This window comes from Oncorhynchus kisutch, linkage group LG8 (assembly GCF_002021735.2).
Source record: "Oncorhynchus kisutch isolate 150728-3 linkage group LG8, Okis_V2, whole genome shotgun sequence".
NCBI lineage: Eukaryota > Metazoa > Chordata > Actinopteri > Salmoniformes > Salmonidae > Oncorhynchus > Oncorhynchus kisutch.
Genome location: NC_034181.2, coordinates 53,529,988 through 53,546,060, shown reverse-complemented (window position 1 = coordinate 53,546,060; position 16,073 = coordinate 53,529,988). Strand labels below are relative to the sequence as shown.

General features: G+C 41.9%; 1 protein-coding gene across 1 annotated transcript in view; it reads left to right on the top strand.

Annotated features, from left to right (window-relative positions):
- Nucleotides 1-16,073, top strand: part of LOC109895302 (sodium- and chloride-dependent glycine transporter 2-like) — a 45,753-nt gene continuing 29,680 nt past the window's right edge. Inside the window, exons 1-7 of the mRNA XM_031830547.1 lie at nucleotides 1-125; nucleotides 1,333-1,464; nucleotides 1,644-1,817; nucleotides 5,207-5,357; nucleotides 6,657-6,789; nucleotides 7,028-7,162; nucleotides 7,285-7,388. Coding sequence (XP_031686407.1) covers nucleotides 56-125; nucleotides 1,333-1,464; nucleotides 1,644-1,817; nucleotides 5,207-5,357; nucleotides 6,657-6,789; nucleotides 7,028-7,162; nucleotides 7,285-7,388 — 899 coding nt within the window. The 5' untranslated portion in view covers nucleotides 1-55. The remainder of the gene's footprint in view (nucleotides 126-1,332; nucleotides 1,465-1,643; nucleotides 1,818-5,206; nucleotides 5,358-6,656; nucleotides 6,790-7,027; nucleotides 7,163-7,284; nucleotides 7,389-16,073) is intronic.

Sequence of the window (16,073 nt, the reverse complement as noted above, 5' to 3'; positions counted from 1 at the left end):
AGATGAGAATAAGGCCAGGGGAAACTGGACTAATAAATTGGATTTCATCCTGTCCATGGTTGGTTATGCCGTGGGACTGGGAAACGTGTGGAGGTTTCCATACCTTGCCTTCCAAAATGGTGGAGGTAAGGGGAGTGTTGAGTTGAGAATGTACCTGCACTGCAAATGTCACTAAAGTTGTAAATGCACAAGCACCTAAATGCGGAAAATGAATAAAACGTATCACAAAATGTATCAGTGTTATTTGACTTAGATATTCCATTGCTCCACAATGATAGATTTAGATGTTTGGCATCACCCATAATTGATATGAACGAAATTGACGATTTAATTAAATTCGAGGAACAAAATGGGAATAAGTCGATTTAATTGTGTTCCTATCCTGGATGATTTGTATGGTTGTTTTGCCATTGTTTAAACAACAGTATGCTTAACGTATTTTAACATTGTCAAACGAAAATACATTACTTTAATTCATTCACTTGCTAGGCTAATATCATTGGAGTTGAAATGAGTGTCGGAAAACATATTCTTGACTTTCCTGTTTGTTTGCTTTTTCTTCTCAAAGAAAATAGGCGACTTTTTATTATGACAAATGCTCTAAACAGTTATAGAACGCGTCTAGCTAACATTATTTTTCAGCTTCTAGGAGACTACTCTTTCTCGTGGATTTTAGTTCATTTATTTAGGCTTTATGATTGATAATCAGATCTGTAAATAAAATATTATGTATATTATTGTGATTATTATTATTACTAGGCCCATCTTCATTTCAATTTAGTTTGGTCTACACTCATTAATTACCTTACACAACTAATTAGGCTACATGCAAAGGAAGCAAATAAATATAACACGTGATTTTTTTTAATGAGCTTTTTTCTATTACAGCATATTGGATAAGTGTCATTCATATTCCACTCACCCAGTTAAATTGTAACAGCGATAGGTTAAGGCATGATACTGATACTCAAATCTTCCCTATACCCATCACGAGGTTGCTACAACCTAACCTATGAATGAAAGTTTACAACGCAGGTGTTATACTTATTTTCTTCCCTTGTATGTAGCCTAATTAGTTGTATAAGGTAACTACAATACAATAATGCATAGAGTGTAGACCAAACTAAATTGAAATGAAGATGGCCCTAGTAATATGTCACATTTATTTCATTATTACCCGCTATACATAATCTCTTTATTTAATGAGAAAGGAAGTCGAATTAAGTCTATTATAGCCTTCTGTTTAAATCATGTGTGCCAAGTTGGAGTAATCTCTTTTCAGTTGTACCTGTGCGTTACTTTGAAATGTTTCCCGTTTCCCGGTGTATATAGGTGCTTTTTTGATCCCCTACCTGATAATGTTGTGCCTCGCCGGGATCCCTATCTTTTTATTGGAGGTTTCCCTGGGTCAGTTTGCCAGCCAGGGCCCCGTGTCCGTGTGGAAAGCCATCCCGGCTCTGCAAGGTAAACTACGCATATACAGGCTGCGATCCAAACTCATAAAGTAACGTATTTAAAACATGTAACATACTCTAACTTCAGAAAAAAATAAAAACTATTTTTTATGATATAATAACTTTTGATCAAGCTCTTTTGCCTGCTTAAGAGTAATTTATATATTTCGTCTCATTTATTTATTTTAGGTTGCGGGATTGCCATGTTGATAATATCTGTCTTGATAGCCATATACTATAACATTATTATGTGCTGGACACTGTACTACCTGTTCGCTTCGTTGAAGGGCTCACTGCCATGGGCTAACTGTATGAACGAGTGGAACACGTTGGACTGTAAGGACAAAGACATGCTTCTCTTAGGTAAGACCACAATGCGCCAGAACGCACACACACTATCATGCATGCGCGTACACACATACACATAGGCATCCCATCACCATTGCGCAATGCGCAACGCACCCCTCAGCTAAGGTCTCTTTCTGTAACCTGACCTATAGTGTCGAGTGTCCAGTTATTTTAAGCATTGTTTTCGAGTTTAATTTACATCCAAAAGTGCTACTTTTGCTTACTAGGTTTATTATATAGATTTTTATATTTCTTCTGTGGGTCTCAAGTTCTTTTTTCAACTGTGTGTAGGTTACATGTGTGATATTTTTTCTCCTGGTTATATCTTTATTCTACCCTAACCACGTCATGAGCACAAAGCAGTAATACAAAATGTGTATTTTCCATATTAAGTTGTAGGCTAAGTAGACAAATTCGTTTTTCACTGGTGCAATTATGAGTAATTGTTTTTAGGTTACATTGGGCTACAATTTATTGTTAAAAAAGATGATAAATTGATAAAAGAAAGGCTCCCAGTATGACCGGATAATTTTCTCCCAATTGCATGGGGGAAAAAAAATAAAATCGAAATTTGATTAAGAAAATGCCTGTTTTGACTGTTGCATTTTAGTGAATTCAGCACAAAAGTTGCTTGCTTGACACATTTACTGTAGTATAGTTGCTGCAGTGCCGCAGTGTGCGCCAGACTGCCCTCTCCTGGTCAATTACAGTAACTGTACTCTCCCTGGTCTTTCTCCTCTGTATCCTTGAATAGCATTGATCAGTGGCGGTCAGTGCCGTTTCAGATGATTTTTTTTAATGAGCATTGTCTTATTTCTATTACAGCATATTGGATGACTGTCATTCATATTCCATTCACCCAGTTAAATGTAACAGCGATAGGTTAAGGCTACTACATGATACTCAAATTGTCCCTATACCCATCATGAGGTTTGCTACAACCTAGTCTATGAATGAAAGTTTACAACGTAGGTGCACACAGGTCGAGAGAACAATTTGATGTGACACATGTACAGACAGTGGCATTCAATACCGCCTTGCACACTCTTGCCTGCATCTAGCTGACAGTGGGTGTGATCATTAATCCAACAGTTGCAAACAAGAGTTTCTTTTGGACAAATTCAGTTATGTTTATCCCCGTTTTGCTTCCGCTTGCTTCTGTTTAAGAAATATGTTTTCAACAGAATCGGCTGAATTAATACACTCCTTATAGTGGCGATCCCCTATGAACTGCCTCTGGCACAGGAGAGAGCTGTCCATAACGCGTCCATAAAAATCAGCTTTCCAAACATTACTCTTTTGGGGTGGCGTTCCCATTTATTGCGTATATAAATAGCTCCAAAACCCATATTCCTACACAAAAGGTGCAGAGAGATGCATTCTATAAGCCGTCTATGTTATACGGTAAGAACTGTATGTGCTCTCTTCTTACCTGTGCTAAACCTTCCTGGTCACCTGTGCTACCTATATGCACACATGACCAGTAACCCATGACCCCAACATATAGTGCTCTCTAGTGTACAAAACAAGTCAGAACAACCCTTGTCAGACAACATATACACAACTCATAAACAGGCCAAAATGACTGCTACACCCCTGATCATGGGTAAATACAGTTCTCAGTTTCATAGCAGCCACATTGTATTCCTTCTCCCATCTACGTTGTGTGCTCTCCACCTTTCACCTCTTCCCTTCACATGTGGACTTCAATGCACAAGACATCAGCTGTATGACCAGGCAAAAAAAATGTTCCAAGCCAAACCGCTACACACAGCATACATCATTGTCACCATATTAGCTAAAGTAACATCATAGGCAGCATAGCTAATATAACTAAATCTAAATCTCTCTCTCTATTTCTCTCTTGCTTCTCCTTCATTTAGGAAGAAATTAATTAGTTCATCACATTTTTTTGCACTGCAGTGCTAGCTAGCTGTAGCTTATGCTTTCAGTATTAGATTAATTCTCTGATCCTTTGATTGTGCTGACAACATGTCAGTTCATGCTACAAGAGCTCTGATAGGTTGGAGGATGTCCTCTGGAAGTTCTCATAATTACTGTGTAAGTCTATGGAAGGGGGTGAGAACCATGAGCCTCCTAGGTTTTGTAATGTAGTCAATGTACTCATAGGAGGATGGAAGCTAGATGTCCTCCAGCTACACCATGCTACCCTACAGAGTGCTGTTGAGGCTACTGTAGACCTTTTTTTGCAATCAAATCAAATCAAATCAAATTTATTTATATAGCCCTTCGTACATCAGCTGATATCTCAAAGTGCTGTACAGAAACCCAGCCTAAAACCCCAAACAGCAAGCAATGCAGGTGTAGAAGCACGGTGGCTAGGAAAAACTCCCTAGAAAGGCCAATACCTAGGAAGAAACCTAGAGAGGAACCAGGCTATGTGGGGTGGCCAGTCCTCTTCTGGCTGTGCCGGGTGGAGATTATAACAGAACATGGCCAAGATGTTCAAATGTTCATAAATGACCAGCATGGTCGAATAATAATAAGGCAGAACAGTTGAAACTGGAGCAGCAGCACAGTCAGGTGGAAGTTGAAACTGGAGCAGCAGCATGGCCAGGTGGACTGGGGACAGCAAGGAGTCATCATGTCAGGTAGTCCTGGGGCATGGTCCTAGGGCTCAGGTCCTCCGAGAGAGAGAAAGAAAGAGAGAAGGAGAGAATTAGAGAACGCACACTTAGATTCACACAGGACACCGAATAGGACAGGAGAAGTACTCCAGATATAACAAACTGACCCCAGCCCCCCGACACATAAACTACTGCAGCATAAATACTGGAGGCTGAGACAGGAGGGGTCAGGAGACACTGTGGCCCCATCCGAGGACACCCCCAGTCCAATCCCCCAAAGCAATCAATTATTTGGTGATGTGATTATATTTAGTATAGTTTTATCTAAAAAGGATACATTTTTAAATGTTTACATTTTTTTATGAAATTCACTGAGGAGGATGGTCCTCCCCTTCCTCCTCTGAGGAGTCTGCACTGGCATTGAGGCTGTGTCAACCCATAGGTTTCATTGGTAATATAAAAAACTTATGATGATTATACAAAGGGAAATTAGATCTACTCTGTCAAACATGATTAACGTTTCTACGTTTATTCTAAGTGTACGCTACATTTGGGAAAAAAAGGTTATTTCATAATAAGCACAACTGGTATTTACAGTTCTGTTACAAGAAAAATAACCATTACACATATAAAACGTGCTGGGCAAGAATCTATTCTACATTATACCCACCACCTGATAAAATTGTGAGAGTTGATACAGTTTTTTAAACCAGATTATTAAGCTGTCTGTCTGTCTGTCACTGTTGAGATGTTTATTTTCTCTGATTCGATACAGTGAATGTAAACCTGTCTGTCTGTCTGTCCTGGTTGTGACAGACACGTGCATCCTCCATGATAAAAACATTACCTCTGTAAAGAACAGCTCGTTCTGCCTGTCGGCTCAAGCCATTGGAAACCTGACCAAACTGGTTAACATGACCTATCCGGATAACAAAACTTACGTCAGCCCCAGCGAGGAGTACTTCAAGTAAGTCAAATCAAAGTTTATTTTTCATATGCAAAGGATACAGTGTAGTGTACACAGTATAATGAAATGCATACTTGCAAGCTCTCCTTGCAAACAATACAACAGCTAAAAAATTAATAGTAATTAAAAAAAAATAATAATAATAATAACTTGCATCATATTTACATAGAGGTTCTATATTTGAAGTAGGCCTGCTGGCTGATGATACTTGTGATTTCTCATACTATACTGTAAATGTTGGTTTCCTTTCTAACATAATTAGGCCACAGTTATTGGGCTGTATAGACACTATATTCCTACATGATTGACATGTAGGAATAATAAATGTCAGATCTGAAATAACTGTTTTATGTGATTGGGAAATTACCTCCTCTCTCTCTCTCTCTCTCTCTCTCTCTCTCTCTCTCTCTCTCTCTCTCTCTCTCTCTCTCTCTCTCTCTCTCTCTCTCTCTCTCTCCCCCCCCCTCTCTCTCTCTCTCGCCCTCTCTCTCTCTCTCTCTCTCTCTCTCTCCCCCCCTCTCTCTCTCTCTCTCGCCCTCTCTCTCTCTCTCTCTCTCCTCCCTCTCTCGCCCCTCTCTCTCTCTCTCGCCCTCTCTCTCTCTCTCTCGCCCTCTCGCCCTCTCTCTCTCTCGCCCTCTCCCTCTCTCGCCCTCTCTCTCTCTCTCGCCCTCTCTCTCTCTCTCGCCCTCTCGCCCTCTCTCTCTCTCGCCCTCTCTCTCTCTCACCCTCTCTCTCTCTCTCGCCCTCTCTCTCTCTCTCTCTCTCTCTCTCTCTCTCTCTCTCTCTCTCTCTCTCCCTCTCTCTCTCTCGCCCTCTCTCTCTCTCCCTCTCTCTCTCTCGCCCTCTCTCTCTCTCTCGCCCTCTCTCTCTCTCGCCCTCTCGCCCTCTCTCTCTCTCTCTCTCGCCCTCTCTCTCTCTCCACCTCTCTCTCTCTCTCTCGCCCTCTCTCTCTCTCTCTCTCGCCCTCTCTCTCTCTCTCTCGCCCTCTCTCTCTCTCTCTCTCTCTCTCTCTCTCTCACCCTCTCTCTCTCTCTCTCCTCTCTCTCTCTCTCTCTCGCCCTCTCTCTCTCTCTCTCTCACCCTCTCTCTCTCTCTCTCTCGCCCCTCTCTCTCTCTCTCTCTCACCCTCTCTCTCTCTCTCTCTCACCCTCTCTCTCTCTCTCTCTCGCCCTCTCTCTCTCTCTCTCGCCCCTCTCTCTCTCTCTCTCTCTCGCCCTCTCTCTCTCTCTCTCTCTCTCTCTCTCTCTCTCTCTCTCTCTCTCCCCCCACCTCTCTCTCTCTCTCTCTCTCTCTCTCTAGGTATAATGTCTTGCACATCTCCAAAGGGATAGAGTACCCTGGAGACATCCGCTGGCCCCTCGCAGGCTGCTTGTTGCTGGCCTGGTTGATAGTCTACCTCTCCCTGGCCAAAGGAATCAAGTCATCAGGGAAAGTAAGATACATATCTCTCTCTCTCTGCTCATGTGGTACCTCCTTTAACCTCCTTTGGATTTGAATAATTTCCCTCTGTGAAATCCCAGAACCATAAAAGAAAGTGTTTAGTTCTGTGAATTAATATGTAATGTTGCTCTCTAGTGGGTTTGTTTTTAAACTGAAAGTGTTGAATCAGTGCATTATCACACAACCTGCTAACTCTCCCTTCGTTTTGTTCTTCCTCTCCCATCTCCTAGGTGGTGTATTTCACAGCTACGTTCCCCTATGTGGTTCTGGTAATTCTGTTGTTCAGAGGAGTGACCCTCCCAGGGGCTGGTGACGGCATCCTCTACTTCATCACACCCAAGTGGGAGAAACTCAATGATGCTAAGGTATACATACACACACGTAAGTGCGCACAGGCACACAAATAGACTCACAGACAAATGCGTTCACACACACACATTTCTCCGCCCATCCTTCTGTGTCTAACAGTGAGTGTGTGTAACTCTAGGTGTGGAAGGATGCTGCCACCCAGATCTTCTTCTCTCTGTCAGCAGCCTGGGGAGGCCTCATCACACTGTCTTCTTACAACAAGTTCCACAACAACTGCTACAGGTAAGCACTTCTCACTTCTCCCGCCACTGGGAGTGATCTCGAATCCTCTGTCTCGCAATCACATGTGACCGCCCTCTTGATAACGTCTTAGCCATTTCAATCTGAGGAGTGAGGTTACCAATCAACATGACGCAGACTCAAATTGCTGTCGTCACAGCAACCTTCTTTATGTAATATACTATGTTATGTAGCTTTGAAGGTAAACATGTGATTCTATGACAACATACGGTTGTTTTAGAAAGGGTCGTCAAAATGTATAAAAGGTCAAAAATACAGTTCTGATAAATGTAACAGCTGTATAATGGAGCAAGATATTCAACACTTTTTGGATTTGGAAAATGTATCAAATGTTGACTGCACATAAACCATGATATAATTACATCAGAATGATAATACACTGCTCAAAAAATAAAGGGAACACTAAAATAACACATCCTAGATCTGAATTAATGAAATATTCTAATTAAATACTTATTTCTTTACATAGTTGAATGTGCTGACAACAAAATCACACAAAAATGATCAATGGAAATCAAATTTACCAGCCCATGGAGGTCTGGATTTGGAGTCACACTCAAAATTAAACTGGAAAACCACACTACAGGCTGATCCAACTTTGATGTAATGTCCTTAAAACAAGTCAAAATGAGTCTCAGTAGTGTGTGGCCTCCACGTGCCTGTATGACCTCCCTACAACGCCTGGGCATGCTCCTGATGAGGTGGCGGATGGTCTCCTGAGGGATCTCCTCCCAGACCTGGACTAAAGCATCCGCCAACTCCTGGACAGTCTGTGGTGCAACGTGACGTTGGTGGATGGAGCGAGACATGATGTCCCAGATGTGCTCAATTGGATTCAGGTCTGGGGAACGGGCGGGCCAGTCCATAGCATCAATGCCTTCCTCTTGCAGGAACTGCTGACACACTCCAGCCACATGAGGTCTAGCATTGTCTTGCATTAGGAGGAACCCAGGGCCAACCGCACCAGCATATGGTCTCACAAGGGGTCTGAGGATCTCATCTCGGTACCTAATGGCAGTCAGGCTACCTCTGGCAAGCACATGGAGGGCTGTGCGGCCCCCCAAAGAAATGCCACCCCACACCATGACTGACCCACCGCCAAACCGGTCATGCTGGAGAATGTTGCAGGCAGCAGAACGTTCTCCACGGCGTCTCCAGACTCTGTCACGTCTGTCACATGTGCTCAGTGTGAACCTGCTTTCATCTGTGAAGAGCTCAGGGCGCCAGTGGCGAATTTGCCAATCTTGGTGTTCTCTGGCAAATGCCAAACGTCCTGCACAGTGTTGGGCTGTAAAGCACAACCCCCACCTGTGGACATCGGGCCCTCATACCACCCTCATGGAGTCTGTTTCTGACCGTTTGAGCAGACACATGCACATTTGTGGCCTGCTGGAGGTAATTTTGCAGGGCTCTGGCAGTGCTCCTCCTGCTCCTCCTTGCACAAATGCGGAGGGTAGCGGTCCTGCTCCTGGGTTGTTGCCCTCCTACGGCCTCCTCTACGTCTACTGATGTACTGGCCTGTCTCCTAGTAGTGCCTCCATGCTCTGGACACTACGCTGACACACAGCAAACCTTCCTGTCACAGCTCGCATTGATGTGCCATCATGGTTGAGCTGCACTACCTGAGCCACCTGTTTGGGTTGTAGACTCCGTCTCATGCTACCACTAGAGTGAAAGCACCGCCAGCATTCAAAAGTGACCAAAACATCAGCCAGGAAGCATAGGAACTGAGAAGTGGTCTGTGGTCACCACCTGCAGAACCACTCCTTTATTGGGAGTGTCTTGCTAATTTCCTATAATTTCCACCTGTTGTCTATTCCATTTGCACAACAGCATGTGAAATTTATTGTCAATCAGTGTTGCTTCCTAAGTGGACAGTTTGATTTCACAGAAGTGTGATTGACTTGGAGTTACATTGTGTTGTTTAAGTGTTCCCTTTATTATTTTGAGCAGTGTATATATATAATGTATAAATATATACCATTTAGCAGACGCTGTTATCCAAAGTGACTTACAGTCATGTGTGCATACATTTCACGTATGGGTAGTTCCAGGAATCAAACCCACTATCCTGGCATTGCAAGTGCCTTGCTCTACCAACTAAACTACAGAGCACTTTGAATGAGAGACATGAAATCAATAATATCCAGGAATTTTGGTGGGAATTCAGGAATTCAAGTAATTTCAAATATTTTAAAAATGTATATATATTTTTTTTACCATACAGGCCAATTGCAATCAACAGGCAGAATTTAACACGAAGCTCTGTGTTGGAATTGGATTTCGTAAAACATTACTAATGGGAGATTACATGCACCGGTGGTGTTAAAACAAACGAAAACACACACACACAGACACGCACACGCACACACACACTTTAAACTTTGAGATCCCTCTTTCAAAGCCACTGAGATCTCTTCTAGACATGGTAGCCAAAATAATGGGCAACTGGACATTTTTATACATAACCCTAAGCATCGTGGGATGTTAATTGCTTAATTATCTCAGGAACCACACCTGTGTGGAAGCACCTGATTTCAATATACTTTGTAAATTATAATCATTGATAGCACTGGTGCTCCCAACTTAAATAATTTAGGAGAACAACATCAAATCTTGGAGATCCTGACGATATAAACTCAGCAAAAAAAGAAACGTCCAGGCCTCCCTGGTGGCGCAGTAATAGCTGTGCCACCAGAGTTTATGGGTTCGCGCCCAGGCTCTGTCGCAGCCGGCCGCGACTGGGAGGTCCGTGGGTAGACGCACAATTGGCGTAACGTTGTCCGGGTTAGGGAAGGTTTGGCCGGTAGGGATATCCTTGTCTCATCGCGCACCAGTGACCCCTGTGGCGGGCCGGGCACAGTGCGCGCTAACCAAGGTGGCCAGGTGCACGGTGTTTCCTCCGACACAGGGGTGCGGCTGGCTTCTGGGTTGGAGGCGCGCTGTGTTAAGAAGCAGTGCGGCTTGGTTGGGTTGTGTATCGGAGGACGCATGGCTTTTGACCTTCGTCTCACCCGAGCCCGTATGGGAGTTGTGGCGATGAGACAAGATAGTAATTACTAACAATTGGATACCACGAAATTGGGGAGAAAAGGGGGTAAAAGTTTTTTTTTTTTAAAGAAACGTCCCTTTTTCAGGACCCTGTCTTTCAAAGATAATCCATAAAAATTCTAATAACTTCACAGATCTTCATTGTAAAGCGTTTAAACACTGTTTCCCATGCTTGTTCAATGAACAATAAACAATTAATGAACATGCACCTGAACATGCACATCACACCTGCGGGACAGGTACAGGATGGCAACAACAACTGCCTGAATTACACCAGGAACGCACAATCCCTCCATCAGTGCTCAGACTGTCCCCAACAGGCTGAGAGAGGCTGGACTGAGGGCTTGTAGGCCTGTTGTAAGGCAGGTCCTCACCAGACATCACCGGCAACAACGTTGCCTATGGGCACAAACCCACCGTCGCTGGACCAGCCAGGACTGGCAAAAAAGTGCTCTTCACTGACGAGCCACAGTTTTGTCTCACCAGGGGTGATGGTTGGATTCGCGTTTATTGTCGAAGGAATGAGCGTTACACCAAGGCCTGTACTCTGGAGCCGGATCGATTTGGAGGTGGAGGGTCCGTCATGGTCTGAGGCGGTGTGTCACAGCATCATCGGACTGAGCTTGTTGTCATTTCAGGCAATCTCAACGCTGTGCGTTACAGGGAAGACATCCTTCTCCCTCATGTGGTACCCTTCCTGCAGGCTCATCCTGACATGACCCTCCAGCATGACAATGCCACCAGCCATACTGCTCGTTCTGTGAGTGATTTCCTGCAAGACAGGAATGTCAGTGTTCTGCCATGGAGAGTGAAGAGCCCGGATCTCAATCCCATTGAACACGTCTGGGACCTGTTGGATCAGAGGGGGAGGGCTAGGGCCATTCCTCCCAGAAATGGCAGTTTCCAGCTACAATAGTCATTTACAACATTAACAATGTCTACACTGTATTTCTGGTCAATTTGATGTTATTTTAATGGACAAAGAAAATGCTTTTCTTTCAAAAACAAGGACATTTCTAAGTGACCCCAAACCTTTGAATATATATGCAGTTGAAGTTGGAAGTTTACATACACCTTAACCAAATACATTTAAACTCAGTTTCTCACAATTCCTGACATTTAATCCTTGTAAAAATTCCCTGCCTGAAGTCAGTTAGGATCACGACTTTATTTTAAGAATGTGAAGTGTCAGAATAATAGTGGAGAGAGTGATTTATTTAAGCTTTTATTTCTTTCATCACATTCCCAGTGGATCAGAAGTTTACATACACTCAATTAGTATTTGGTAGCATTGCCTTTAAATTGTTTTACTCGGGTCAAACGTTTCGGGTAGCCTTCCACAAGCTTCCCATAATAAGTTCGGTGCATTTTGGCCCATTCCTCCTGACAGAGTTGGTGTAACTGAGTCAAGTTTGTAGGCCTCCTTGCTCACAAGCGCTTTTTCAGTTCTGCCAACACATTTTCTATAGGATTGAGGTCAGGGCTTTGTGATGGCCACTTCAATACCTTGACTTTGTTGTCCTTAAGCCATTTTGCCACAACTTTGGAAGTATGCTTGGGGTCATTGTCCATTTGGAAGACACATTTGCGACCAAGCTTTAACTTCCTGACTGATGTCTTGAGATGTTTTATTTTTATTTGTTATTTTTATTATTTATTTTATTGAATATACTCAACTTACAATATACCTACAGTTAAGCCGCTCAACAACTACATCATCATACCAGTCATCCAACAGACTCCCATTCAGAGTGACCCACAGAAGCGTACAGGGTCAATGCTTTGCTCAAGGGCACGTTGACAGATCTCCCATCAGGACAAAAAATGTGAACCCAAACCCTCCAAGATCCCCACACAGTTCCCCAATAGCTGCCCCTCAACCATCTGAGACCCCTCCCACACCCCCCCCCCCCAACAATATTTTTTTTACATTTTTAATTAATTCAATTCCCCACCCCCAAGAACCCCCCCAATGCACCAACAACCAAGAGAATTAACTAAAGAGATACAAGAAAAATACAGAAGAAAACAGCAAACAACAAAACAAAAAAATAAAAACAAAAACAAAGGACATCAAGGACATCTGAAATCATAACAGCAATGCCAACTGTATATGTTTGTGTGCATGTCTGCCACTATTACATGTATGTGTGTGTTCTTGTATGCATTTATTTGCATGAGAGTGTGTGTATATGCATGTGTACAAACACTTGCACGGCATCAGCCTCAGGCAAACCGGCATTAGTTGTAAAAACACTGCCCCTCAAGTGTCATTCAAACATACTTTTTATTATGTTTTATTTGGACTTAAAAAAAACAACTTTAATCTTTGTCCATCATTCTATCTCCCACACAGAAACTCCACTCCCACTTGTCTCCAGTTCCACATACCAACCCTCAGCTTCCCTCAGCCCATCCCATCTATCTCTGCTTGCCACCCTCGTCGGGTTTCTACGCAACACATATCTTTCAACTCTGCTGTGATGTTTAACATACCATTTTTATCTAATCGAATAGAATCCACAGATTGCGAGCCAAATCTCTTTTTCGCCCACTTTCGTATTCAAAAAGATCCACCTTCCTTGCGAATCATTTCTAACTATTTGCAGATTCAGATTTACATTTTTGTTAATTAATATCATCACACCTTTTGAGTTCCTTTGTCCATGACAGAAAATTATTTCACCACCCCATTCCTTTTTCCACTCATCTTCATCTAAGGATATAGAGTGAGTTTCCTGTAAACAGTATATGTTACATTCCTTTTCTTTTAGCCATGTAAAGACTGATCTTCTTTTTTATAATCTGCTAAACCGTTACAATTATAACTGGCTATACTTATTTCACCCCTTACCATAACTAGATACTATTCTCAGTCTGACCATAATTAGTGCTTGGAAAGTTACTACCATCAGAGTTATATGACGGTCAAAATTAGAGATTTCAAATGTCTGATATTTTGAATTCAAGAAATAGGTTCTAGCAATATTTGTTTTATTCCCTTGCCTGTTTGCCTGTGAGCCAATGCCACAGATACTATAAGATATTATGTGTGTAGTAAATCTGAGTAGGTTGATATGTATGAAATTGGATGTGATTTAGTGAGAGTGTGTACGATGCCTGTATAAGAGTAAGACTATAATGTGTAAATAATAACTCTGCCAATTTGCATGGTTGAGTGTCTATGTGTGTAACATGTAGTGCGTATAGCCTTAATTTTCATGATGATAATTGTAATCCATATCGTATCACCGTCATCATTGCATCATAATTACCTTTAACATCATTGAAAAACACATCCCAGCATTTCCATAGCAATTGACGTTTCACATGATCATGAAAGAGACCTTGCATTACTCTAGAGACGGCTTCACTACAGTACAAATGTATTCCGTACAATATGTTATTATTCCCCAATGCCCCTATTCTGATATCTTCCCCTTGCTTGTTGTAAACATATATAAACTTGTTGTAGACAAATACATAAAAAGATAGACAAACAATAAACATATTAAATTACACGTACTTGGACTTTTACCAAATATGGCTATCTTCTGTTTACCAACCCTACCTTGTCATAACACATATCCCTAATCAGTGATTGGCTCAAACGCATTAAGAAGGAAAGAAATTCCACAAATTAACTTTTAACAAGGCACACCTGTCAATTGAAATGCATTCCAGGTGACTACCTCATGAAGCTGTTTGAGAGAATGCAAAGAGTGTGCAAAGCTGTCATCAAGGCAAGGGGTGGCTACTTTGAAGAATATCAAATATAACATATATTTGTATTTGTTTAACACTTCTTTGATTACTACATGTTTCCATATGTGCTATTTCATAGTGTTGATGTCTTCACTAATATCCTACAATGTAGGAAACTACTATATATACAGTACCAGTCAAAGGTTTCGATACACCTACACATTCAAGGGTTTTTCTTTATTTTTACTATTTACTAGACATAAATGATCTCAATGCTCCTTGGCATAGATTCTACAAGTGTCTGGAACTCTATTGGAGGGATTTTTCATGAGACATTTCCATAATTTGGGGTTTTGTTGATGGTGCTGGAAAACGCTGTCTCAGGCACTGCTCCAGAATCACCCATAAGTGTTCAATTTGGTTCAGATAATGGTGACAGACCACCATGGCATGTTTTCATGTTCATCAAGCCATTCACTGACCACTCGTGCCCTATGGAGGGGTGGCAGGGTAGACTAGTGGTTAGAGTGTTGGACTAGTAACCGAAAGGTTGCAAGTTTGAATCCCAGAGCTGACAAGGTACAAATCTGTTGTTCTGCCCCTGAACAGGCAGTTAACCCACTGTTCCTAGGCCGTCATTGAAAATAAGAATTTGTTCTTTACTGACTTGCCTAGTGAAATAAAGGTAAAAAAAAAAAATGAATGGAGCAATTTGTCATTCTATGGGGGCATAGCTATGGTAGCCAAAATAATGGTCTGCCAAGCATTTTTATACATGACCCTAAGCATGATGGGATGTTATTTGCGTAATTAACTCAGGAACCATGTGTGGAAGCACCTGCTTTGAATATACTTTGTATCCCTAATTTACTCAAGTGTTTCCATTATTTTGGCAGTTACCTGTGTCTTATCCTGCTGGCAAGGTTGGTAGACTTTAGAAAAGCAAGGAATAACTAAATGTACTGAATAAGACTCATTCCTTTCAATCTTTTCCCCAGATTTTTAGCAGAGATGCAGAGAAGCATATTACATTTATAAAAAAAAAATAACCACCTGTCAGGAGGATACAGACAGCTCAAGAGGTATGCTTAGATATGCAGAAAAATATACATATTTTTCACATAGAATCAAGCGTACTGATTATGGCTCTTGATTGCAGGAAAAAGCTGTTTTGGGTGTTTGAAAATACGAGATTCTCTATGCCCCCTTAGATTTTTGGGGTGCATGACGTCCCTGATTGTACACCTCAAGAGTCTGGAGGTGTTTCTTTACTGCAGGCGCAATAGCAGAGTTTGCTAAATAAAAGACCCCCTGAGTGATACAAATCATCATGAGTTGCCTATTTTGTGCAGTTATTAATATTTAATTTTGGAAGGTTTTATGGGAAAAGACTGTTTCAGCATCGCTAACTGGCTACACAAAATGGTAGACACAGGCATTCCCATGCCGTTACGTCTTCAGAAAGTTGCAAGAAATACAAATCTCTGATGCATTCTTTAATATTCTTTACATGTAGGCTTTGGATTGAACGAATCTGCACACGCTTTTTCTCTAGGGCACTCGGAAACAACTGCACAGTGCAGCCTATCATTACAATAATTATTATTTGGGCGATTTTTTTTTCCTGGTCTCACTGGTGCTTCCAAAATAAATTGTCAGATCGCTTAGCAGAATATGTAGGAGCATATGCACTTCAGAGCCCTGTTTGCATCCCTTATTTACGCAAGTATTTCCTCTGGCAGTTACCTGTAAATGACTGCAATAGTAACGTGAAAATACTTTCCAAAATGATTGTGAAATAGATAACTTGGCCATAGTCTGTTCAAAGAATAGATTTTTTTGTTACTGATGATAAGACTTAAAGGGAAAAAATATCTTGAGAAATGTTGGCAGCAACCAGGACTCAAATTG